Source organism: Manis javanica, chromosome 3, assembly GCF_040802235.1.
Source record: "Manis javanica isolate MJ-LG chromosome 3, MJ_LKY, whole genome shotgun sequence".
Lineage (NCBI taxonomy): Eukaryota > Metazoa > Chordata > Mammalia > Pholidota > Manidae > Manis > Manis javanica.
In genome coordinates this window covers 7,368,332-7,396,044 of record NC_133158.1, presented here as the reverse complement: position 1 = coordinate 7,396,044, position 27,713 = coordinate 7,368,332, and the positions used below count along the sequence as shown (strand labels likewise).

The 27,713-nt window shown below is 45.8% G+C and overlaps 1 protein-coding gene across 5 annotated transcripts in view; it reads right to left on the bottom strand.

Moving 5' to 3' along the window:
- Positions 1 to 1,631: 1,631 nt before the first annotated feature.
- ABHD6 (abhydrolase domain containing 6, acylglycerol lipase) overlaps positions 1,632 to 27,713 on the bottom strand; it is a 47,643-nt gene continuing 21,561 nt past the window's right edge. For all 5 annotated transcript variants that reach the window (XM_037019251.2, XM_037019253.2, XM_017656802.3 and 2 more), the window contains 8 exons: positions 25,384 to 25,527; positions 17,285 to 17,441; positions 15,813 to 15,926; positions 14,514 to 14,646; positions 11,889 to 12,046; positions 9,523 to 9,577; positions 9,215 to 9,315; positions 1,632 to 2,767 (listed from right to left, as the gene is read on the bottom strand). In XM_037019251.2, coding sequence (XP_036875146.1) covers positions 2,591 to 2,767; positions 9,215 to 9,315; positions 9,523 to 9,577; positions 11,889 to 12,046; positions 14,514 to 14,646; positions 15,813 to 15,926; positions 17,285 to 17,441; positions 25,384 to 25,502 — 1,014 coding nt within the window. In that variant the 5' untranslated portion in view covers positions 25,503 to 25,527 and the 3' untranslated portion in view covers positions 1,632 to 2,590. The remainder of the gene's footprint in view (positions 2,768 to 9,214; positions 9,316 to 9,522; positions 9,578 to 11,888; positions 12,047 to 14,513; positions 14,647 to 15,812; positions 15,927 to 17,284; positions 17,442 to 25,383; positions 25,528 to 27,713) is intronic.

The window sequence follows — 27,713 nt, the reverse complement described above, 5'->3', positions numbered from 1 at the left end:
AGCTCAAGTGGCAGACAGACTGACACCCGCGGAGAGCACCATCAAACTCCTGTGTTTCCTGCATCCGACATTCCTGGTTTCACCCCTGCCCTGGACAAGAAGCCCAGACTGAGGCCAAATTAAGTCTTAACCATTGCCCATCCCTCAGCCTTTGTGACACCAGCCTGATACCAGCTTGGGGGCTGCCTCTGCAACAGCAGCCCAACAGGGCAGTGGGATTAAGGGTCCACTTGTGATTCCCGGGGCTTCCCATTGTTATTTCAGAAGCTTCTGGCAGTCTTTCAGGCAGGGCAGTGATGAATGACCCCTTTCTTCTTCCAAGACTGTCATCAAAGGCACACACCACAGGGCCCAGTGGGGTGTGGCTTAGCAGTAACCAGCCTGCTCTTCACAATCACAAAGGTGGGGTGCAAAGGGGAGCTCTACTTGTCAGCTTTCAAAACTCCCTAGCCCTGTGGGGCTGGAATCGCAGGCCCAAGGAGAAGCTTAAAAACCTGCACTGTAGGTTTGTCAAACATGACACACGCCCTGCTCATGCCTTCCAGCCGATGTTTTCCAGGGACAGTGGAGGGGGTGGGAGCCACTTCTGGACGCAGACCCTGCCCACTGTCCTTCCAGGTGGGACGGACGGCATGCCCCTGCCTGAACGACCCCGGCGGAGTGCTGTCGGCAGCTCCCCTGGATGCGATCCTTAGCTGCTCTTCAGCCCAGGGTTTCACAATTCCTGTACCTGGTAAGGTTTTTTTCTGACCTGAAGTACTTACTCCAGGCCTGGGGCTTCTTCAGCAACCCTGGAAACCATCTCTCATCACCACCGAGACTGACCCCTCTCCCAGAACCTCAGCAAACTTGGTGAATATGGGAGATTGGAGTAAGAGCATGTCTAATATTTTTCTTTTCTACTTTACTGATTTTTGTTGCTCTCATGTGTATTATTTCCCTCTTTTTTAATTGCAATAAAGTTGATACACAATATTATGTTGGTTTCCAATGTACAACATAGTGATCCAATAATTGTGTACATTGCTAGATGCTTGCCACATTGGGGTATCCTTCTGTTTTTTTCCTAGGTTTGATTTGGTGTTTCTTTTTTAGCTTCTTCAGACAAAAGCTTAAGTTACTGATTTTCAGCCTCTCTTCTTTTCTAATAAAAGTACTGAGGTCTATAAACATTCCTCTGAATGCAGCTTTAGCTGCACCCCAGACTGCTGTCCCATTTTCAGATCTTGTTTTTAAGACCTATGTTCCACTCTTCTCTGATAAAAATATTCACACCAACCCCTGAGTCCCCTTTAACCTATAAATTATCCCTCTTAATTTCCAGAACTACTTAGCTGTAGACTCTGTAAAAAGATTTGAAGAAGTGAAGTGCCCAGGGAATTTAGGATTCCTAAATTCAGTAAGAGAAGGTCAAAAGCAACAGTTTGATGATTCTTGCCTTTTGTGTTTGACATACAGTTCAACTGAATGCTTTCAAACAGTATTTCTCAAAATGAAAGGAATAACCCATCCAAGCAAGGTTTTCCAACGCCTGTGGAATAAGCCTTACTTAAAAAAATGCTTCTTAAAGTTCATAAAAAATCTGCCAAAGTTACCCTTAAGGAGGAGCTTAGAAAAGGAAACCATCTGTATGTTGTTAATCTAGACTTAAGTCAATTTATTTCATGTCATTGTGGTCACTTTTACAGCTGTTTAGATTCATTTTCAATCACATTACTGTTCACAGAATTCACAGAATTCATTAACATACTAGTTTTTCACATCCAAGGGTTTTCAGTAGCACAGCAGATAGAAAAGAGGCCCAGGAGGTGCTCGTGTGTGGATCCCGAATCTGATGATTTAGATAGCTGTCTAGGACTTTATTGCTTTATCAGTCCTGTTTTTAAAAATCATAAATGATTCCCAGGAAATCATTTTTCCTGGTTAGATGTTCTCATACTGGGACTTTTCTGGGCTCACTCAGGACACACCCAACATGGAGGGTGCCCATCAAACCACCCAGCTGTGTTCTCTGCTTCCACAGCAGCTCTGAGGGCCGGCACGGGCAGAACATCCCTCCCTGCGAGTAAAAATGTTTACAGCCATTTCGCTCTGTCTCACAGTTGATGGACTGCATTGGCCTATGGGTCTCTATGTAAAACTCAAATTAGACATAAACAAGAGGGGCTCAGTGAATGGGGACTAGCACTCCTAAAGCAGCCATTGTCCATGCAGGGGAGAACATTGAAGCAACAGAAAAGCCTTGAGACAGTCTGTGAGGAATGTTTTAAAGAACGGGGCCTCAGTGATGAGGGTGGTCCAAGGGGGGCCACCGTGTGACATGAACTTGAAGACTTCTTGGTAGGTTCCATGGCTGGGTTTCTTATTTTGTTCTGTGAGTTCCCATCTTGTGAAAAACGTCTTGGAGGTTTCCTCGTGGCCCCCAAAGCTCTATGGCTCTGTCAAGACTCCGGGGGAGGGGCCGGGCTTCCTCAGGGACTTGGGTGCTCTGACCACATCTGCGGCAGGATCCCTGAGAAGCGGTGGCCAACAGCAGATTTTGGAGATGGGAGCAGGTGCTGCGTGTGGTGTGTAGGCCGCCGTTGGGAACTCAGTCCAGCTTCTTATTGTTGTCCGTGTTGGGCACAGAAGCTAGGAAGTCGACGATGAGCTTGGCTGTCTTCCTGGGTCTCTCCATCACCACCGAGTGCCCACAGTTTTCCAGAAGTTCCACCTGGCAGTTGGCGATTGACTTGGCCAACATGGCTGCCCCAGACACGTCGAGTACCTGCAGGACAAGAGAGAAAGCTAGATGGCAAGGGTTCAGATGCCTGTGCGTGCTCAGCAGACAGAACTCCTGCTGAGGCCTGGCAGGGCCGGTGTTTAGGACCAAGTGAGTTAGTTCAGTGCCGGGGGCTAGCGCCCTCCGACAGAAGGGACTGCACGCCTCAGGCTTTACTGTACAACTCGGTGCCAGGAGCTGTGCTGCCAGCAGTTTCTGGTCTGGCATGGAGGATCCTGGGAGCCGAGAGCTCCAGGGAGGAAGAGGGTGGGAGGTGATGGCCAGTGCTGAGACGCAGTGGGGAGGGCCCGCTCCTCCAGCCCTGCTGGGGGGTCTGGCTTTGATCTGAGGGCAGGGGGAGCTGCAGTGCTATGGCAAGGACAGTGATGTGATCAGGCCGGGCCACAGGGAGGCCCCCTACAGCCTGAACAGAGAACAACAAGCTGTGGGAAGGGCATCCCGGAACACCAAGAGGTGACAGCTAATCATCACAAACTGTTTGGGGAGTATCTCTTTGAAGGTCCCTGGGGGGTCCCCAGAGCTGTGTGACCTCAGGCCTCAAGTCCATGAATAATGGGGTCTGCTTTCCCAATCTGAAAGCCACCACTTTTTTAGGGCCGACACTTTTCAAAGAGCTCATGTGATGCCATGTTCCACGTGCCCTGCTTTCTCCCCAGCACCCTCGGACTGGCATTCACTTGGCTTCTCTCAGTGGCTTTCACCTGCAACTCCCCTCAGACAAGAGGGCCCCCCCTCCCATCCTCAACAGCAAAAGCAGAAGCCCCACAGGCCTGAGTGCCATCCGGTCTGAGCTTGACCCGCCTCAACTCAGATGATTAAAACCAGGATAGTGCGCCCACCTGGCCATGTGGCGAGCAGAATGGCTGGGCACTCCACAGAAGAATCAGACATCTCTGCCTCACCCCTCTCTCACAGCAAAGGCTCCCACAGTACTGGTCTGAGCAGAAATAAAGCCCAGCTATGGAAAATACCCAAACAAAATGCAGGCAGGGACCACGGGTCAAAGCAGGAAAAACAGCAACTCCCAACTGAGCATCTGTCTGGCGGATGGTCAGAAACTACTGCTCATCAGCAAAAATACCACATGAGCTTCTAGCTTTGACAATTATCCTGATCAAATCTGGTGTTCCCCATGGTCACTCAGAGGTCTGTGAGACAGCTGCATGGGCCCTCACGATAGGTACATGTCTGGGGGACCCAGGCCAGCTACTTCCTGAGTAAGACATTCCTGAAGATGGTCAAACTGGGTCTCCACCCCATTCCAGGCCAAAGCAAGCCCACAATAAGGGAAGTGAGGCCCTTGCCTCAGGCACAAAGAAACCCGGTACTCCAGATGAATACTATTTTAATGCAGTACTAAAAAAATAGACCTTAATGGAAAAAGATCCATGATGAAAATATCAAAATTATAAAGACAGACTCCACCTCTGTATTTACATGACATACCTCACCCTAGGGTTGGCTGTGCCATGCATTACAGCGGTAGGTAGACTACTGTATAGACTGTAAGCTACCAGAAGGCAGGGCTCCTGTGGGTAAAACGGCAGTATTTCCAGAATCCCTCGCCTGGCTTTAGTGCATCTCCATATCAACAGGCATTTTTAAGGGGTGGGGAAAACTAGTCCATGGGTAATTACATGGGCAAGCGAGGGCTTATCTGGACCTAAGATGTTGGGGACAGTTTTTGCTCGCTTCTGTCGTAACAGAGAGAGACACGGGATGACTCCTTGTAAGCAATAAACAGGTTTTAAACTTTATTTCTCCCTTTGACTGAATTTAGTTTCAAAGGCATTTTGCCCCGGAATTTTCCCCTCCCCAGATTTATAGCTCCTGTCTGTCTTGGTCGCTACTGCATCTCCGGGGCCTAATCCATGCTGGGCACATACTAGGTGCTCGATATGACCCTAGTGGCTGACTTAAACATGCAGGAAGTCAGTTGATGGGTTGACCATTTGCAAGTTTCTTCACTTCTACTTGCTTGCTCATACTACGTCCTCTGGGTCTCCTGCATACCAGGCACTGTGCTGGCCAGGAGAACAGACCTAAAGAATAATAAACCTTACATACCTTCATATGGCCCTCCCACTCTAGTGAACTGAACATAAAAGAGAAATAAGTTGAACAGCTGTGCAGAAATCCTCTCAGGAAGGGCTGCCAGGTTCCGTTGTGCAGGCTGTAGACTGCCCAAATCCAGGGGGTCTCATTCACCTAGATGACGTGCATATGGCTCTCCCTGCAGTTGTCCAATACAGCAGCCTGCCTACTGAGCCTCTACTTTGCTTCCACAGGTATGGGTCTTTGACACCAAATGTTGATGACAGAGCAGGAAAGAGCCAGACAGTTTGCTATTTGGAGTCTGGCAGGGATGGTCCATGAGAACACATATAGGATCTGATCATATTTATAGCAGGCCCAGGGAATTTTAGGCTCTTTTACCAGAACAAAATGGACTTCAGAGCCCTGGAGGAAATTTTGGACCACAGACAGAGGTCAGCAATCAGAGCAAAGGACATGAGTAATAATCATTTTTTGATAACTGGAGAAAAGTCACCTTCATATATATTATCTTACTTGAGCCTCACGATCACCCTAGCAGAAGAGAAACTGCCCTTCAGAGCAGCTGAGTGACTTGCTCAAGGTCACGGGGTGATAAAGGGCAAAGGCAGGGCTGGAATTCAGACTTTTGGAGTCCAAGCCCAGAGATGGCGCTTCTGCACCGTCTCCGCAGGGCGATGGGCTCTCGCCCCTCCCTGCTGGTTCCCGACAGCCCCACGTCACCTTCGGGATTTTTAGAATTAAGAAAGGCTTTGACTCTTCTGACTGACTCCTGATGGAATGGCTCCCTGCCGGCCCAGGTCCTGTTTCTCTGCTCAGGTGCCCACAAAGCTGCTCTCAGTCTCTCGGCTGAGGTGGAGGGCAGCACGTGAGCCCTCGCCACTCCTCACACCCACCCGCCTGTGCTGCACATCTGCACCCAGCCATGCTGATGCCATGATGCCTCCCTCCCCACGGGCACTGGGGACCCAGTCCTGGCTCCTCCCTGCATCTCCAGGGGTCTCCATGGCCCCGACCTGTGCTGTCGTTAGGTCCCCAGGGGAACTGTCTCCACGGGGAAAGCTTTTCTCTAATTGCCTTTCTCTCAACATTCAACAGGTCAATGTTGCTGGACACTTTTACTAGACAATGTCATTCTGTCTGCCTGTGGGCCTCATAAGGGTTTCATTTCTCATTGCTTCCTCTCGTTTTAAACTTGAGAACTAGCCCTAAGATAATGGTTTCTAACGAACAGATGAAAACAAAAAAGGAGCTTCTGGAGTGTGAATTAGTATCTCTCTGGAAGGTCTGTTATGGCTTGTCTCTCCCCCAGATTCTCATGTTGAAGCTCTAATCCCCAGTATCTCAAAATGTGACTTCTTTGGAAATCGGGTCATTGTAGATGTAATTAGTTAAGAGGAGGTCATACTGAGTGGGCCCTAACCCGATACGACTGGCATCCCTACAAAAGAGGGAAATTTCAGCACACAGACAGCCAAACCAGGGAGAGAACACCATGTGAAGAGGACGGCAGAGCTCAGGATGACGCCTCTGTAAGCCGAGACTCAGCCAAGACTGCCAGCCAACCGCCAGAAGCTGGAAAAAGTCACACAGTAGACTGTCCCTGACAGCTGCCCCGAAGGAACCAGCCTGCTGACAACGTGATCTCAGGCTTCTGGTCTCCAAAACTCCAGAACAATCAATTTCTGTTTAAGCCACCCCATTTGTGGTACTTTGTTATGGCTGCCCTAGCAAACTGATACAGAGCCATCTGACAAAACCTATTAAAATTCTTAAATGCACTTGCCCTTTGACTTGGTGATACCACCCTAAAAATCTTCCCTTCTGGTATGTTCTCATACTCCACAAGCATAGACGTACACTGATATTCACTGAGGTCTTGTCTAATGGCAAAAAATGGCAAACAACCAAATGACCACTAATTAAACCCAACATGGCAGAGCTGGACAACGGAGTACTATGCAGTTGTGAAAAAGAATGGTGAAAAATATCGCTGGGGCAAGACTCATTCACAAATAGTAAATGATAGCCGGGGGGATGTGTGGTGAGGAGCAGGAGATCGCCATGGCTCCCCACAGACTGCCGATTGGTTGTATGGGGAGAAATAACAACTGTACAAGGAAGAACGCAGATGATCGCCGGCCCAGAAAATTGATATTAACATCACAAGCGAGGAGGAGGGGGGCACATGCATCTGAGGATGGGCTACGTTATCACTCAGGAGATATTCTGGCCAGGGATGGAGAACCTGAATTTAATCATGAGGAAACAGCAGACAAACTCAAATTGAAGGACATCCCATAAGAAAACTGGCCTGTGCTCCTCAAACATGTCAACGTTCATGAATGACAGAGGTGGGCTAAGGGACAGGTTTATATTCCAGGAGACTAACAGGCCCTGACAAGTCATGTGTGACTTTGGATTAGATCCTGGCTTGGGAGACAGGAGGATTCTGTATATTCTATGTTATTGAAACAACTGATGGATTGGGAATACAGATTGTTGATGAGATGAACTTATCACATCAATGTTAACTTTCCTGAAAATGATAATGTACTGTGGTTACGAATATGAGAACATGCTTGTCCCCAGTAAATACACCCTCAAGTACTGGGGGGTAAAGAGATTTAATTTAAGCAACCATCTCCAAATGGTTAAAAAATATATATTTCTAGGTAGACAGATAGATAATAAGGAGAAAGCCAATGGCAAATTTAAAAATTGGTAGTAAATAAAATGTGGTACATACAATCTATTTACTAACACTCAACAATAAAAAGGAACTAACTACTGGTATATGAAGCGCTGTGGTTGAACCCAAAAAACAATATGCTTGCATAAAAGAAGCCAGATGCAAAGATTACCTATTATATAATACCATTTCTATGAAGATTCTAGAAAAGGCAAAACTATAGAAACAGAAAACAGAGGAGTGGTTGTACGGGTTGGGGTGGGCGTAGAGATTAGCTGCAGAAGGGCAGGAGGGTACTTTTGGGACAACAGAAGGGTTTTATACCTGGGTTGTGGTGGGATGCACAATTAGGGGAAGCTTATGGTTTATAAATTATACCTCAATAAAGCAGTTAAAAATTGATGACTTTAAGTAAGGTACAGGAGTACTCTGTACTAGGCTTATAATTTTTCCCTAAGTTTGAAATTATCTCAAGATAAAATATTAAAAAAAAGTGGAGTGAGTAAATCTGTATGGGCTGATAGGAAACAATTTCCAAGATAGATACATCATATATATATATGAGGTAATATGCAAAACAATGTATATATATTTTTAAAATTTATACATGATACATGGCATGCTTAAAACACTTACAGATAAAGCTTACCTATGCACATATGCATATACTTAGAAGAGAGGTAGGCAGGAAGTGGCCCAAGGCCTTGGTTTGTCAATAAAGGCTCACTGGAACGCTGCCACCCACTTGTTTGCAGGTCTATAGCTGCTCTTGTACCACCACAGCAGGGCTGAGTCACAGTGACAAAGATCAGAGGGCCCACAAAGTGGAAATACTTGCTATGTGGCCCTTCACAGAAACCACTTGCCAATCATCACCTTTGAAAATTTAGGCAATACACACAGAACATTAAGGACTACCTCAAGGAAATGGGAATTGGGATCTGGGATATAAAGAGATCAAGTTTTCATTAAAAAATTTTTTGTAGTCTTTCAAGTTTTTTGTGTCATGTGACTATATGGCTTTGATTAAAAATAAAGTGTAAAAATGATTTATGATTGCCTCTCGTTTAAAAAGACCGACGCCATTGCTCTTGGCTCAGAATGATGCTCCCTGTAAACGCTGGCCCGTGACCCTAGTGTTTTCTGCCGCCTCCTCCGGAGATCAGAAACCTGCCAGCGAAGCTCACTTTATAAATGACCCCTGGCTTCTGTTAGGCTGGAGGAAGGAAAAACAAGGACATGCAAACAGAACAGAGATGCCATAGGCGGAGAACAGACCAGACTCCAAGGTCCGTGCCTTATATGGAAAGGGGACAGCTCTTCCTGAATTCCATCCTTCTGATGTGCCAACTAAGACCCGGATGTCAGCCTCCTCCCTCTTGGAAGGAAAAAAGTTTCTAGTTGTCTATTATGTCACCTTTAGCCAATCATACCTCTCCACGCTCCCTAGGATAGCTTGCCCACTCCTCCCCCTCCTAACCCCTTATAAGCCCCCACCTCCCTGACAGGTGTGACTTCCCCGGCCTGTAATACCCAGACCGCGGAACATCACCCGGGGCTGCACTCAAATAAACTACCGGGCCCTTTGTTGCCTCTCTTCGCCTGCTTTTTTCGGCTAAAATTTATCTTACAGCTTCATCAGAGGCCAGTGTGGTTGCACAGGCGGCCCCAAGGACGTTACACACCTGGTCTTGTTTCCCCCAGATGATCTGCGTGGGGACCTTGATCTTGTCCATGTTCTCGTGGAGGGAGTATCTTGACTTCTCACTGACGATTTCCAAAAACACTTCTCAGAAAAGGAAAAACAAAGTGAGCGTGCGCTGGGCTCTGCGTGTGGCACCAGCACAGAACACGGGGACAGTCGTGGGGTCCAAGCCACCACTTTCTCCAGGGGCCCCAGAAAATATCAGTCTCAGAAATGTAAGACATAAAAGCCAGCCACCCACAAAGCTTCCCTTGTCCCAGGCTCAGAGCTGAAAGCAGAGCTACTCACGCTTCCGGTAGAAGTTGTTATGAGGGATGCGGACGTCAACAAGGCCCTGCAAGATCTGAGGAAAAATAACCCAAAGTTGGAAGGCAAGAAAAGAAGATCTATTTCCTCAGGTGTCTCACGGCTCTGGGAAAATGTAGGAAATAAAGTTCAGCAATTTATGGCACTGCCAAGGTTTGCAGGATCTGGTCCTCCAAATTCCCCCAGTGTGGTATGAAATGTAACTGGGAGTAGGTTCCTAAGAGGCTTTTTCCTTTTTAATTAGGAAGGAACTTGGATGTAATACTGTGACACCGAAGGTCCCGTACAGCAGGGAAATAACGCCTGAGATGACCTGACAGCCGCTTCATCTTGAAATATCCTCTCCTTCAACTAAGACACAACCAGACTGGAAATAATATCAAGTGATTGCTTGTTCAATAATAGCCAACTGCAGAACAAGGTCTATTTAGAACAATTAAAGGGTTGAGGATGGTGAGTCTCTTAAAAAATGAAGCAATAAACTACCGAGAAAATTCTGGGAAGGGTTGGCGAGTCCTTTGCTTATTGTTTGACACTGTCTCTGCCTTTCCTGCTGAGCGCTGGCGACGTGGCAGCCAGTGGGGAAGGGCCAGACCTGCGGACCTGGAGCTCTGACCCAGAGGCACTGTGGCCGGAAGGCACACAGCCCCCTGCTCCTGCCTGCTTCAGGATTCTTGAAGTGGAGTCCAGGGTTCCTATTAGCAGCTGTCTCTTCTCTCATCTGCCTGGAATGGTTTGAACCCTTTAAATGCGCTCTCTAAAATCCTGTGTGCTGATGGAAGTGGGAAAACCCGTGTGAACTGTTTGTTTGGGACTAAACTAACCGCGTGGAGCGTGACTAGAGCCTGACCATCCTGGAAGCAGAAGCCTAGACTCTGAAGGCAGGTTCACCAGCACACCATGCTCAGTAGCAGCCATTTCTTCATTCTGTTATCTATCCTGCACCCACGCACCTATCCATCTCCACGTTTGCTCCCCCATCCAACCCGTCCTTCCATCTTGCATCTCTGACTCACACACGCACATATCTATTCATGCATCCCTCCATCCTGCACCTACCCACCCATCCCTCCTCCATCCCTGCATCCTCCCATCCACTGAGCCATCCAATCTGGACCTAGGATTGACTTCACGCAGGCACTGGGGATACATCAGCCAATGAGGACAAAGTCCCCGGCCTTACAGAGGCTAGGCCAGAAGACACACACAAGCGAGCAGATGCAGTAACACAACACGGCCCACGGGCTGGCCGAGGGCTGGGCTCAGGTGGTCATTCTCTCCCAGGGGGGCTTCCAGAGCTGCCATTTGGCTTCTCATGGTTTTCATATTCCTGACAACTCAAAACATGGAATTTTCTAAAACTCTGTTTGGCCACTCCATTCTGGGAAGAGACCCGTGTTGGGAGCAGATTGGTGTGATTTCACGACTGTAATGTGGATTTTGGGGATAGAATATACCACAGACTCGAGATTCCCCAGAGACGGGCCACACCTGTAACCTGAGCCACACTCACCACCTCTGCACAGGGCCCATTCTCTCAGCTCCTAGGAGGACTGCCCACTCCCCAAGGTGGGGTCCAGCTCAGCAGAGGGGAGACACTTGCTGTTATGAGGCCCCAGCTACGGATTCCCCTGTCTTGGCTCCCCGCACCCTTGCTCTGGATGACTTCCTTCATACCCGTGACCTCGAATACCATCATCATCAGCCGACGGCTCTAATTCTGTAGCTTCGGCCGGACTTGCACTCGTATGCCCACCTGCTAGTTGATGGACAACCTCAACGTAACGCATCCAACGTGGAGCTCATTCATCCCTTGTCCCCAGATGTGCGCTCCCTCTCTGCCCTACTCAGAAAATGCTGCCTTTATCTAACACAAGAGCCAGGAGTCACCTGTGACCTCTGCCTTTCCTCCCCCTCCCCCTCAGTCCGCCACTAAGCCCACCCTCATCTCAGCCCACTCACTCCCTCCCTCTAGGCCGCCCTCCAGCCTCTTAAACTTGCCTATGCTTTTTGCATTTCTGCCCACTGTTTCCTCAAAGAGGCTGATCAAAGCCTTCCCTGCCTCCCTGTTTCCCATCACTGCACCATCTTCATTTCCTCTATAAGACTTACTACAATTTGTAATTATCTGTTTACTTGCAATAATCATGAGTTGTCTGCCTCCCCCACAGGCCTGGGTCTTCCCAGGGACCCTCTCAGTCTTATTTATTCACCACTGGGGCCCAGGCCACAGGCGTGGTATAGATACTGCTGAGTGAATGAACAAATGAGTACAAGGTACCCACAGAGGCTGGTATTGGCCTCCTGAGCCCTTGGCAGAGGGCATAATGCCGCTGAGATGGCATTACCTGCTGGGGCACCTTAAAACGGACGTAGGAGCAGAGCTGGAGCATTTCACCCATCTCTTCCGGGGTAGACGGAATCAAGGGGATCTTCTCTACGGCGACCGTGTCCTGCAGTTCTTTGAGCCGTTGTATGAACTGATTATCCGTTGAGTACTGCAGGCCTATGGGACTCAAACCAAAACAGCTTGGCAATGTGTCCACCTCCTCACCGGCCCCCATTTGGCAAAGGGAATCTCCACTCTCAGCCCAGAGTTAATATATTTCAGGTGTTCTCACCAGTAGTTTTTTTTTAACTGGCACATCCATCCTTGCTCAAAGTCAAAACCATACTCTTGAGGAGCACAAAAAAAATCCTTCGGGATATTATAAGAATTGGTTATGCAAACTGCGGTTCATGGACTAGGAGTATCGGAGCACATATGAAAGGCAGAATTTCAGCCCCCTCCCTTAAGTCTCCTGAACCCACTTTAACAAGTCGGGGGATTCATACGTATGCCAGAGTTTTAGAAGCATCAGTCTAGAAGACAGCTGCTGGAGCCCTGTCACGCCTGTATCACTGAGGAAATACAGAACAGCAAGAAAGCACAGGGCCAGAGTGACTGCACGCCTACCCCCTTAGTAATGTCTCACTTGGGGTCAATCCGTAAAGCTCAAAGTCAAGTGCGAATGAGCCCCTTCCAAGCTGTCCCCCACGGTGGGGCAGTATGCCCTCCCCACGGCTCCTCTCCCTGCAGGAGGGCACGAGGCAATCACCGAGTCCAAACAGCTTCAAGCTGGACCATTATTTCCTCTCACCCTGCAGCACAACACGAGGGGCACACAAACTGATGTACATGGAGGGCAAAACTAATGTTCCCTTCCGACTGAGCAAATATTGAGGGTTTGACTTAGCTGGAGAGCTAGATTTTAGAAAGAAAGGCATGGCATCATACTCTGCTGCAGAAGCCCACACTTCATAAATCTCCAATATTCAGCAAGCCCTTTAAACATAGCATGGGTACCGTGTGGGTTTCACGATGCCCTGGGGCAGATTACAGGATCTACTTCTTTGTACTTTAAGAATAATCCTAAACTAAATGTCACATGGTATCCCGGGCTGGATCCTGGAACAGAAACAAGACACTAGTGGAGAAACTAATGAAATCCAAGCAAAGCCTGGAGTTCAGTTTAACAGTAATGGACTGATGTTTGCTTCTTGGTTGTGACAAACCGCCTGGTAACGAACGTGAGCTGTGGCCAATGGGAGAAACAGGGTGGAGGCTCAATGGGATTCTCTGCACTATCTTTGCCACATTTCCATAAATTTCAAATTATTTCAAAGTAAAAGACATTTATCTTTTCATTTACACATACAAGCAAACTTGATTTTAAATGTCCAACTGAAACTCAGGTGTAAAATTCTTCTCTGGGCAAATGAACATACGCTCAAAAAAGCCAGTCAGATCTCACCTTCCATAAGTGATTTAAAAGGAATAAACTTCCATAAGGGCTGTAACTCCAATTCTATCTTTATTATTGAAAGAGCGAGTGATTTCAGACATGGTGCTTGGGCAAAGAAGAGAAAAGCCTTCGGCAGCTCACCTTCAATTACGATATTCTTAACAGACCTGACAACTACTGGCTTTCAGAATGACTATGACTTCGAAGGTCAATTTAGTTACGTTTCACAGAAGGTGTACTTCTCTGACTCACGGCTGGGCTCTCCTGGATAAAGGAGGTGGTGGATATGACTATATAAAGGAGGTAGTGAATCTAAAAGGACTTCCAAAAAGCCATAGTTTGGGTTCTGCAGTCAGACAGTCTAGGATCGGTTCCTATCCTGGCACTAATGAAACTTCCTTGTGCCTCAATGTTCCCACCTATAGAATGGGCATACTATCTTGGTCCAGATAGACATTACATATGTAAAATGTCATCGAGATGTACACTTAAAATCTGTGCAATTTACTATGTGTAAATCACACTCCAATAAAGTACCAGGAGAGAAAGATAAGGAAAAAGACAAAAAAAATTAAGATTTTTTTTCTCTCACACATTTGTAAATCCAAGTTTGAAGACCTTGTAAGAAAAATACATTTTAAAAATCCAACCTCAGACTGTAATTTATGGGGATATTTTACAGCTCAAGTTGCCATGTGTACATACAAGAGCAGAAAAACTAAAATTGGTGATTTTTTATAAGAAGATATTCTCTAACCCAGGATAAAAATCTCTGGATTTTCAGCAAAAACAGAGGCATAATAATAGTACCTTCATCTCATAATGTTATGGCAAGAATTAAATCCATATAAAGACATCAGCTTATAAGAACTCAATTGTGTCAGATGTTAATATTATTATATTTCCAAGTATTTATATGCTGCAAAGTACTACACACATCTTAATTAATCACCTCAAATCCTTGGTGGAACAAGGCTGGCTCTATATTTTAAAGTCAGTATGGTGATGATTATGGTTATACCACTACTATTTGGTTATTTATCACAAAGCACAACATATCTCTAAAATAGACATCAAAAAGAATATTCTAAAAAGCGGTCATGGCAGACACTGCTACTTGTTCCTTTAGAGAGTCAGACCCTGCTGTGCTCAAGCCTCTCAGAGGGTTATTTTAGCCTCGTAACTCACCAGCAGGGCACACGAGGGAGAGGCTGCAGATATCCGATGGGTAGTAAGCAGCGTACACTCCGGCCACATGGCCACCCATGGAGGTGCCTATCAGGTGGAAGGGTTTTTTGTTCAGCTTAAGGCATTCCACAAACTAGGAAGGGAAATGAGAAGAAGGCTTTGTTACAGAGCTCTAGGCAGTGACAGTGGGATAACAGAGCAGACACCTCTACACTTCCTATGGGCACAACAGAAAGGGGGCTGAAATCGACTGGACCCATTATCCAGGCAAGTCCTGGGGCATAATCTTCTCTTTACTTGGCACAGTTGATTGGGGAATCGTTTGTAAGTATAAAACCCATAAAGATTCCTCAAATCCCTGAGTCAGTACACTTTTCTATAAAGGTCCTGACAGTAAGTATTTTCTGCTCTGTGGGCCATACAATCCCTGTAGCAACTCCTCAGCTCTGGTGTTGTGGCCCAGAAACAGTCAGAGACAACACATAAATGAATGAGCATGCCGTGTTCCAGTAGAACTTAGCTTACAAAAACAGGTGGCAGGCCAGCTATTGTCCAGGGGCCATGGTTTACTGCCTCTTGTGCTAATTTAAATCCCTTCCCATCCATCCAACCATCCATTCACATAAATATCCACCCATCCATCTGTCTATTTGACCTCCATCCAACTATCCATCCATCTGCAAGGAACTACAGTCAGTTGCTGAGGATACAGCAAAGACCCAAGGAACAAGGCTCCTGACCTCATCAGAACACATAGGTTAATGTGGGGAGAAGGGAGTGCATACGTTAAATATCTTCGTCTGAGGAAAATACCAAATGTCAGTTTAAAACTTCTGGGCTCCTAAATTCTGAAATAGTTCATAAACCCCATGACCTTGAAAGCCCAGCCAGAGGCAGGGTGACGATAGATGCTAAAATAGCACAAAATGCAAACAGCAGCCTGCCCATCCTCCACACCTAGGCAGAGGGGCCGTTGCCAAGTTGGGGTCTTCATGTGGCTGGTAAGCAGAAAAGCAGGCTCTAGGGAAATGGTCTTGAGGAATGCTACACTCCTTTTTCAAAGAACTCAGAAAAATGCCCAGATCATTTTTCTTTAGAAATAACTGCAACAGGCTTAAAGGAGAACAGTCTGCCGGGAGTCCTGGCACTCCATAGCTGACCAACGATGCCACTGGGGTGCCGACGCGTCTGCAGTTCCTTGCAGACAGAATGCACTACAGACCACTTCCAAGTCCCTATGGGGCTCTGATGCTGGGTGAGACCCAGTCGGGGCAATTTCTGGTGGCGCCTCCTGCTTACCTGGTGTATCCTCTTGACTTGCCCGTCTATGGACAAGTCATCCAGGGAGGAGCGGGTGGTGCCCTCATGTCCTGGCATGTCCACGCAGACCAAGTGCAGGTTCTTCGGAAGGAACTGAGGACACACAGGACGCCCAGAGATCAGAGTGTGTGTGTGGAACATGTTGGCCCATGTTCCTGGGGAGGCTGCCCCGATTTACCAAGCGACCTGGACAGCCATCCCCGAGGACCGTCTTACCCTAGTAAGACAATAACTGCTGATGTGAATAAGCACTGCCAGTAGCCTCAGAGGACCACAGCCCCCCAAAGACTGGCACACAGATGGAAGGGGACCCTGGGGCTGACTGGAAAAGGGGGACAAGATCAGGGGAGCAGGCTTGGTTCTCTCACTCTTTGACGCCAGCTGACAAGTACTACCTCCCTTCCCTCACCTCGTCCACGCTGACTCCAGTCGTGCAGCCTCTGACCCGGAACTAGAAGGGAGGGATCTGCCCTCCAGAGCCCTGGCCGGCTCCAGAGCTCACAGGAGCAACGCCTGCCAAAGAACCACGCCTGACCACCCTGATTCCGGTGTCAACATTTTTTTTTTTTTTGTAGTAAGGTCTAATTTCTGGAGTGATTATTATCCTAAAACCCCTTCTTCCATTTAAATACATGCCACTTTTAACCAAGAAACTGAGAAACCTCAGTGATCAATGAACAAACATCTAGTTTTATGAAAGGTGCTTCTCTGAGGTGGAAACAAGAAGTGAGAGGTTCAGAGGGTGACTGTCCTCACCCTGGAATTACAACCACCTCCAGGCTGGGTGAGCCACGTCCTCCTGCTCTGCATCACCCTTGCGTCATGCAGGTAGGGTCCTGCTCGAGGTGGGAGTCCGGGGTGCTTCCCTGCCAAGACCCCTCCCAGCCCCAGCCGTCACCTGCTGGCCTCTTTTCCCCAGCAAAGCAAGTTGCCACACCCAAGTAAACCAGGGCAGAAACTGGTTTGGAAAACTATCCCGGGAAGTTGCCAGATCAAAATCATTTCTCTAACTGGCTAAGGGAAAAAAAAAAAAGGCAGAAGAGAGGGAGATGAAGAAAAGGAGGGGAAGGAGGACAATGAGGGCAGGAAGAAGAGGAACGGGGCACAAAGGAGCTTTATAAACCCGATCTTGACAGTCATGGCAGTTCTGAGATGAAGCTCAGCATCAGAAACCTTCCCTGAGGAATACTCATGCGAAATGATTTCCAAGGCCCAGATTGTACACATGACATTCAACTCAGTGAATTCTGTCTGGTAAAAGGATTCAGATAATATACCGAATTTCACCTAATATAAACTAAATATATAATATACTAATATAACCTAAGTGTGATTAGTTTTAAGATGACTTGGGCCATAGTTCTGGGTTCCCTCTGCTTTCTACCATTGTTGACATCATGTCCCAGTGGAAACCCTTTTCCTTCCTGAGAAAGAGGAATGTAGAACTGCACCTTGACCACACTGAGCCACATGTCCTTGTGCGCCGAGAATCCATGGAGCATGAGGATGGAAGGTCTGTGCCCAGGCCTGCCCCGGAAGGAATAACAGAACTGATAGTCTTCGTGGCGCACGTAGCAGACTTGCATGCCCAGTGCCCTCCGCCAGTACCTAGGGGGGAAGATAAAGGCGGGTAAAGATGAGGGCGTTCGGGAGCACACAGGTCCCCTCGCATTACGACCGCACTTCTCCCACATAGGTCTCTGGAGTGTCCCAGAGCTTCACCTTCAAGGGCCACTAAGAGAAACCCTTCCAGAAAGCACCTTAAATGAATATTCCAGGATGCATTTTATAATCATTCTGACTAGGAAGGGGCAAAGGGGTGTTATTTTTTTGACACATAATAACCTCTTATGAATATACATATGCCTAGCAGTTCAAATCATGGTTGTTTGAAGGAGTAGGCAGCGGGGTCTCCCTGGGTGTGTGACCAGTCCTTTCTCTGCCTTGCTTGTTGGAGCTTCGGCATAATTCAAGAAGGCTGGGAAGGACTCCGGACAGGCCAAGACAAAGGTGGTTTCCCCTTGCAGAGGCCAGCATGCAGTTCCTGGTGGGCCGATCTGCGGACACAGCAATCTAGAATGAGCAGCCATGGCCCAGTCGGTATGGCTGCTACAGCGTGCAGTGCAGCCATGCTGGAGTAAGAGCCTCACTCCAGAGGTGCTTAAACTGGCAGGAAAAGCATCAAACGACTTACAGGTAAAGCGTATTACCCTTCGTAACTTGCAGTTTGCTCTCTGCGGAGCTGAAGGATTGGAGGCTCTCCACAAGGCTATGGGTGCTGGAGGTGGGGTCATTCTGGGCACCCACACTCTCCGCTTGGGAGGAAGGGACACATGGGACTGTCTAAAGGACACCTGGTCCTTCCAACCTCAGGACCCTAAATACTCTAACAGCTGTCCAGGGCTGCTGATGCAAGTGGCCTGTACCTCTGTGAAAAAGACATTTCTGCCTTTTTATGTAATTCTGTGTGAGCAAGCTGGAAGTTTAATTAGCTTTCTAACCAACCAGATTTCTGCATCTGAGTCTTAACCATGGAAGAGTTATTAACCATCAAAGAAGCTACTGATACTGAAGTAGTGGATGTTGATTGACTTGGCCATTTTTTTAAAAATCTGGCTTTGTGATACATAGTAACAAACATTTGGTTTTGCACAGACATTATGTGCACTCAGGTGGAATATATATACTTTTTTTTCTTTTTTTCCCCTGGAGATTTTGAGAGTGAGAACTTGTTTCTTAAGAATTGTCTGCATCAGTCCCCTGGTTTTATTCCTTACAACATATGGCAGCTGCTTTGATAGTTCAGCTTTGGTTGGTTATGTAAGACTTGGCAGTGCTAGAGTTTGGCCTGAAATCGATTTCAATATGAAGTCACCATCTAAACAACCTGAACTCTCTGCTTGAAGAATCTCTCCAAAATTAAAGACAATTAAGTAAATCAGAAATTCATTCAGCTAAGTGTTGCACAAGCAAATAGCTCAAACTGACCAGTTTTAACCCTTTGTGTAAAGTAACAGGAGAAGGGGGATGAGGATATATATTCGTATTTACTTGTGTCTACATACAGAAAGCATGGGAGCATAAACAAGATTTTGGGGTGCACCTCGGGAGTGGAGGTGGGGAACACAGTGAGAAGTAAGCAGAGAGCATAAGGTGGTGGGAGGGAGAACTTTTATCATGTTCCTTTTTCAGGGAATGTACTGCTTATTCAAAAAATTAAAAATATAATAAAATTGGCTAGCTTACAAGCTCTTCTTATGACAAAGCAAGCATAATTCAAAATTCCAAACCATGGCACCATAATATGACTCTGTTCATTCATTCATATCCCAGCTTGTTCATTTACTGACTATATGATCTTGAACCTCAATATAATATAGGGAAAAGCTGACTTCTACTGAGGGTGTGGGAAAGATTAAGTGGGATAATCCAAGTACAAAGTAATTTTGCTCAATGCCCAACACCTGGTAAGTTTTTTCAATAAACGGTAGTCATTAGTATTATATTAAAAAGATTCTATCTTTCAAACCTATTATTTGCCAGATTCAAAGGGAAAACTGCAGAAATTCTTGCAATAAATTTGACAGCCACAGATTGATATCTTTAACATATAAAAACCTTACAGATTGATATGAAACAAGCTAAAACCCCAGTGTAACACTGGGCAAAATAAACAAAAAGATTACTCAGAGAAGGAAAGATATTAACAACTAACACAGAAAAAAATGTTCAACTTCACAAATAATTAAAGAAATGAATCACAAAATACACTTTATGAAATTTTCTAAATTAGAAAAGTGCCTTAAAAAAACAATTACAATGGCCACTCTTTCTAGAAAGCAATCTGGATTAAACAACAGGAGTCTTTAAAGCCTCATGCCCTTTGACCTAGTCACTATACTTCTAGAAATAATGCGTCTCAAGGACATAAGCAGAAATGTTGAAAAAAAATTTTATTTCTAAAGATGTCTAAGACAGTCTTACTTAAGTTAGAATAAAAATCAGTACCAACCTTCATGTCCATAAATACAAAATTTATGACATACATTACAATGTATCCAGATAATGTAGTATTTTGCTGTTATTAAAAATGAAACTTTCTAAGAATATTCAATAACATAGGAAAATGTTTATGAAGTAATATTGAGTGAAAAAAGTAAGAGCCAAGTTTTTTATATTATTGATTCCAATTCTGTTAAAAATTTTTTTTTAACTATACACAGATGAGGTGGGAAAGACAGCAAGAATAAAAGGTATTGGAGGAAGTGACCCAAGGAGCGCTTGATAATTTATGTTTGCTCTCTGCTGCCTTTTTTGAACCTTCAAATTCCCCACCACTCTTACACAAAGTACAGGACGAAATCAAGGAAGGGCTGGAAGGACCTTGTGGAAAAGGTGAGGTTTGAACAGGCCCTGAATGCTCAACACATCTTAGCTGGAGACATGGAGAAAGGTGTGCAGGTGGGCACAGAGGAGGCCAGGGTGGGGGTGTGACAGGCGTGAGCTGAGTCCACCAGGGCCAAGGGAGGCGAGGCTGGGGGAGCAGCCTGTGAGGCTCAGGAACTGAGGACACCACCAGCGGAGCTCTTTGGTCCTACTTGATGTTTTTCACTGAATTGGTACCTCGACTGGAAAATACTACCGTGGTTTTGAAAATAAGGAGCTAGAGAACCAATATTTTCACTAATTACAAATGATCCTTTCAATGAATGCGTAGGAAAAAGACTCCTTAAGCTACCAGGTCAGCTAAAAAATAATGAAAGACCAATGCCGCAGACGGGGTGGGGGGGGAGAAAAAACACAAACCCAACTTCTTTGGTACAAGGATAACAGAGAATAAATTACCTCTAAATCATAAACATCACAAAGGCAGAGATTAGAAACAGCTGCAAGCTTACAGAACAGAAACAAAGAGAAGAATTATACTGAGATGAACAAGCATCTCAAGCAAGATCTCTTACAGACAGATGACCTTGGTACAAAAGCAGAACTGCTCTGGTTCCAGGGTAAGCAGTCATTGAAAAATCCACCGCCCTAAGATATAGAGAAACCCCCCAAAAAAGCCTCTTTACAGTTCCTCTTGGAGAAAGGTTCCTAGGCTCCAGATCATTCAACCACAAGTCTCACCACCTCTGGTTCACAGGAACCTCTAAAGAAAAGTACTTACACGTTTCTTTTTGATTGCACTAAAATATGCGTAACATAAAATTAATAACCGTTTTAAGTGTACAGTTCAGTGTCATCGAGCCCTACGGCAACGCTGAACATCACCCACCGCTACCATCCATTTCTAGAACTTTCTCATCAACTCAGAAGTTCTGTACCATTAAACAGCAATGCTCCATACTCCTCTCCCCTCACTAGGACCCTGGTAATCTTAATTCTACTTTCTGTCTGAGTGGGTTTGCCTATATTCTATGTGATGCATATAAGCAGAATTACAGTACGTGTTCTTTCGTGTCTGGCTTCTTTTACTCAGCATGTTTCCAAGGTTCATCCATGTTGTAGCAGATCTTCATTCCTTATGGCTGAATAACATCCCATGGTATGGACAGACCATATTTTGTTTATCATTATTATTTGGGCTCTCCTTGTGGTGGGGAGGGCTATTGTGAATAATGCTATGAACGCTGGTATCTGTTTCGAGTCCCTGCTTTCAATTGTTTGCAGGTATATACCCAGAAGTCAGAACTGCTGGAACATATGGTAATTCAATGTTTGACTTACTGAGGAACCAGCCAAGTTTTCCATAGCAACTGTACCATTTTACATTTCCACCACTCATGCACAAGGTTCTAATTCTCCTACACCCTCACCAACACGATTTCCCATTTCGTTAGTTTTTTAGTAACAGCCATCCAAATGGGTGGGTGGTAGTATATCATTAAATTTTATTTATTTAATCTCTGGAGCACGACCAGCTCATTTCCACAGCAATGTAGGCTATGGATACTCCCGCAGGAAGCGCCAAACGCTTTTTTGTGAGTTTATTACATTTCACCAGAAAAACCTGCTGGGATTTTAAATGGGTGCACATTGAATCTTAGGTCATCACAGGTGAATCTAACATCTCCATGATAGTTGTCCAACTCACAACTACTGTCTATCCCTCCATTAATGTAAGTCTTTCTAATTGCTGAATATAAGATACTTTGTAATAATTTTCTGTGTAGAGGATTTCCACATTGTTCTTCAGGTTTATTCTTAAGTATCTTATATTTGTTGATACTATGGTAAATGCCTATCATTACAATTTTCTTTGTTGCTCTTATCTAAGAATATAACTGATTTTTGTTTATTTATCTTATATTCAGCAATCTTGCCAAATTCACTTAGTAAATCTAACAAATTATCCATAGATCTCCTTGGACTTCCTATGTACACAATCATGTCATCTGCATACCATGTCAGTTTTATTTCTTTTCAATTCTTATCCCTTTTTCCATTTTTCTCTCTCTTATATTTATGATTTCTTATATTGATTTCACAACTGAGTTTGAGAAAACAAAAATCTTCTAAAAATGTCTGTCTTTCACATCCTGTGAACAGTCTTCATTATTTTGCACTGCGGAAATCAGAGGTGCCCCTGATGTCACCCACAACGGCTGCAGCGTCTCAAGCCGAGGCTCTCTGCTGACTCCTGGCAAAGCATCTGGCACCCCCCACAGGCGCAACCAGAGCCCACATTGCTATGGAAACGGGCTGGCCGTGCTCCCAGGACAGACTCCTGGAGAGCGCTGCTCTGAACACTGGCTGCGGCCGACCAGGGACACCTGTGCCTGCCTATGCCTGCCCCCTAGGGAGCTCAGAAGATCCGAGAGGAAATAAGGAGAGGGCCTGAAGTGATGGTTCCACCTCCCCGCTGCTCACAGGGCAGGGCAGCCTGGGTGTCTGGGATGCCCGCTACCTACCTCTACTGCCTGCTGTTCCTATTCCCGTGTAACCCTGCAAATTAACCTGACCAACCTCCATGTGCGGGGCGAACCCAGTATGGGCAGTGGAGCAAATGAAGGCCTTTTGGAAGGGTACCTGCAGTTAAGGAACATACGTGACTCCTGGTCAAGCTGCTCATCCTGACGACCACTGTGTAAATGTCACCTGCAGGGAGGCGATTGGAAGACAACAGGCTGTGCATCTCCGCGGGGTGGGAGAAAACAGCCCCAGGATTCTGGCAGCTCTCTGCAACAGCATCTCAGGTTCTAGGACTCTCATCACGATCCCCTACGCCACAGTGCTCCCTGGCACAAACCAAAAGGTTTTCTAGGATTTCATCCTCCCTGACCAGCTGGTTTTCTTCTTGGCCTGCATACTGAGGTCATAACAGAAAGACGACAGTGTCCTCCGGCCACAGTTCTGAGCTGAGGGACAGGCATCGGCAAGCGTTAAGATCACACAGATATCACACGCATCTGTACCGTCCACCAACTCGGAACTGAATGCTCCGCTCTGCGAGGCCCCTCTGGGTCTTGGTGGTGTGTTATCTGTTACTAAAAGCGAATTGTTTGCTATGTGGTATTTAGTCACAATAGCCAAAAAGTGGAAACAAGGCAAATGTCTGTTTGGATAAACATGATGTGGAACACCATACAATGGACTCTTATTCAGCCAAAACAATGAATGAAGTACTGACACATGTGACACCACGGACAAACCTTGAGAACATGCTAACTGAACGGGCCCAGACAGAAAAGGCCGCAGATTGTATGATCTCACTGATATGAAGCAGGCAAATCCGAAGGGACAGAGTGCAGTACTCGCTACCAGAGGGTGAAGGGAGGGGGACCTGGGAGTGACTCCTAAACAGGAGCGGGTTTTTTTTGAGGAGATGGAAACACGCTGGAATTAGATAGCGGTAATGCTTGCACAACACTGTGAATACATTAAATGACTGAATTACACTCTTTAAAATGGCATATTTTGTTATGTGAACTTTAACTCAATAAAAAAGTGAATGATTTGCTATAAAGTTATTTTTCTCTTTAAAGATCAGATGGCTGAATTATCCTGACACTCTGACTCCGAGAGCCTTCTCCCGGAGGGCCCAAGGAACTTTGGGGTTGGGGGGCACGTGGTGGGTGGAATTAGTCTTTATATAATCACCCCCCCCATATGCAGCCATATCCATGGCTACAGGCCACATCACTCAACTCCAGTCTCTGCACCGATTTGATTTAAGAAGAATGGCATTTCTGTGTGGAGGTCCACGGTGCCTCTGCAGGGCCACAGGGGGCACCGGACTCTGGCCTCTCTGTCCGCAGCCACACAGGCGCCTGGGCCCCAAAGCACTACAGGGACAACTGGAGCCAGGCAACCGGAGTCTCAGCTTCATCGATGCAGAGGTGGGTGCTAGGCGACCCTCTGAAGGGGTCACCACCCCATGACACCGAGAAAGGGAAGGATAAAAAGCTCCCTTCTGTTCAATTAGCTTCTTTTCAAGAATCAGAGCCTGGCTGGCAGGCGGAGAATTCCCCTCTAATGCAGCAAATGGAGCCGGGAGGGAGGGCAGATCAAGAGCTCCAACACCATCTCCCTGAGTTCTCTCTGTGCACAGAAGCCTGTTCCAGGTGTTTCCGTTCAGTCTCACTGTGCTTACTGACCTACAGCACAGAGAAGAGCCAGTGCTATTTCAGTATTTCCTGCACCACGGCAGGGGGGAGGGGTCATTTTATTTGGTGAACAGACCGTGGTGTGACAAGTCCCTTAGGCCCATCACGAGAAAGCTACTCCCTGTTCAACTGCTGACCTTCTGATGCCGTCAAGGAGAAAGACTCCATTCCAGGCTGCTGCATCTCTCACACCTTACACTTTGCAACAGAGAGAAAGGAGACCCTGAGTGGTGGGCTACGACGTAAGAATATTGCTTGATGGCACTGGGCTCATTTTTACTCTTTTTTATTAATTTACTATTTATGGCAAGTATGGTAAGCTTTGTGCTCAAGGCAGTGCTATTTATAGCACTCAAATTGATTTAAGGTTAAGAACAAAAACAAAACATGTGTCTTTACCCTAAAGAAAAGACAGAGAAAAGGACAGGTGGTATGTAAAGAAGGCAAGAATCAGAAAGGTGATCCAAGAATGACAGAAACTTTGGAAATGTCCTTTCTGTCACTTCTAATGAACACTTCTGGAATAAATCTAAAGCCACCCTGTCCTGCCCATGCCATCTCCACGGCCCTGCTCTTTCTAGTTCAGTTCTCAGCACACATCACCCCGCCTGCCGGGACATCACTGGATCAGAACCTGGCAGCCAAGAAGATACCAAAGGTGATTCCATAAACATGCATAGCCCTTGCCTGAGGCAGAATCAGGGACTCTGCGAGTGAGGGTGGCCTGCTGGGCAAAGATACCCCCGAAACCTGAAAGAATTTACCTGGGGAAGAGCTACCGCTAATTCTTCAAGAATATGCCCCAAATTCAAAAAAGGATGCCTCTCAGCTATTCTGTGTGTTTGAAATATTTCAGGATAAAATGTCCAAAAACAACTAAAGAACAAGCAGAGAGGATGACATTATTATGCATCTTCAGAGTCTCAATTATAAAATTAACTTACCAGTAATAGATTTTTATCAGCGCCGAAGGCCACAGGAGAAACGAGGCTACAAATGCCAGGATTGGAATGGCCAGCGTCCCCCCAGCAATCACAAACAGGTTGACCACGTCGAGATCCATCCTGTGCTTTCAGGCTGCCTGATGCCTGCAGGGCAGAAGAGAAAGGGCACTTTTTTTTTAAGCTATAAAATACAGTATTAGGACAACTGGGAAAATCTGAGTAAAGGCTGGATACACAGTTGTATCAGTGACAGGATTCTTCAGAGTGATGATGAAACTGCAGTCACATCTGTACGTAAGAGGATGTCCTTGCTCTTACAAAATAAGTAGTGAAGTGTAGTGATATCTGCTACACATTTTTAAAAGTTGATGAGGAAAAAAAAATGCATGTGCATGTGTTGGTTCAGGGAGAGGAGAGAGAGATAAAGTGAATATGGTCATTGTTAACCACTGGTTAATCCGACTGAAGGTTACATATTGTACTTTCAACTTTCTTACAGGCTTGCAGTTTTTAAAATTAAAAGTTAGGGAGGACAGAGGACCTGAAAGAAATTTTAAAAATATATGTGTACAATGGCAAAGGACACCATCAACAGAACAAAAAGGCATCCTACAGTATGGGAGAATATATTTGTAAACAACATATCTGACAAGGGGTTAACATCCAAAATATATAAAGAACTCACACACCTCAACACCCAAAAAGCAAATAACCTGATTAAAAAATGGGCAGAGGATATGAAGAGACAATTCCCTAAAGAAGAAATTCAGATCACCAACAGAGACATGAAAAGATGCTCCACATCACTAATCATCAGGGAAATGCAAATTAAAACCACAATGAGATGTCACCTCACACCAGTTAGGATGGCCAGCATCGAAAAGACTAGGAACAACAAACGCTGGTGAGGATGTGGAGAAAGGGGAACGAACCCTCCTACACTGCTGGTGGGAATGTCAGCTAATTCAACCATTGTGGAAAGCAATATGGAGGTTCCTCAAAAAACTAAAAACAGAAATACGATTTGACCCGGGAATCCCACTCCTTGGAATTCACCCAAAGAATGCAACTTCTCAGATTCAAAAAGACATATGCACCCTTCTATTTATCGCAGCACTATTTACAATAGCCAAGATGTGGAAGCAACCTAAGTGTCCATCAGTAGATGAATGGATAAAGAAGATGTGGTACATATACACAATGGAATACTATTCAGCCATAAGAAAGAAAGAAATCCTACCATTTGCAACAACATGGATGGTGCTGGAGGATATTATGCTCAGTGAAATAAGCCAGGAGGAGAAAGACAAGGGCCAAATGATTTCCCTCATTTGTGGAGTATAACAATGAAGCAAAATTGAAGGAACAAAACAGCAGCAGATTGACAGACTCCAAGAAGGAACTAGCGGTTACCAAAGGGGAGGGGTGTGGGAAGGCAGGGAGGGAGGGAGGGAGAAGGGGATTGAGGGGTATTATGTTTAGTACACATGGTGCGAGGGGTCACAGGGAAGACAGTGTAGCACAGTGAAGGCAAATAGCGACTCTGTGGCATCTTACTACACTTATGGACAGTGACTGCAATGGGGTATAGGTGGAGACTTGATAACATGAGTGAATGTACTAACCACATTGTTTTTCATGGGAAACCTTCATAAGAGTGTATATCAATAATACCTTGGATGGAAAAAAAAAGATAAAAATAGAAAAAAAAATAGGTGTATGCAGGAATGCTTATATGCACAGAAAATATTACCAGACAGATGTATAAAAAAAAAAATGGTCCATCTAAGGTGGGGAGACAGGTAGCTGGGTATCATGATAGAGGGAGACCTGCTTTTCACTGTCCACCTTTTAAAAATCTTTCGGTTATGTATCATATATATATATAGGAATATATATACAGCCTATTCAAAACTAAATAGCATTCAATAAAGAGTTAGGAGGGAACAATCAAAACAGCAGAGTTCAGTGTACTTTCTGCTGTCTTCCCGAAGACCTGCCAGACACAGAATATCAGCACCGGGGGAGAAAGTGTCCCCAGCACCTAGACTAGGGCCAGACACATTTCTACGCGCTCTAGAAATCACAGCTGAATCAGAAGCCCCGGCTCAGTCCTGTCTCAGAAGCGTACAACGTAGTTCACTTTTTCATGTAATGAACAATATTTCAAGTCGAATTATCCTCTGCAATCAAGAAAACATCTCGGGTGAGGACATGAGGCAGGTGTGGCCCTCCGCCACCTAAGGATTCCCAGCCACCTGTGTTGTGTGCATTTCATCCAAACAAAAAGGAGGCTTCTTCAGAAAAAGCAGTAACTTCTAGCAGATCAT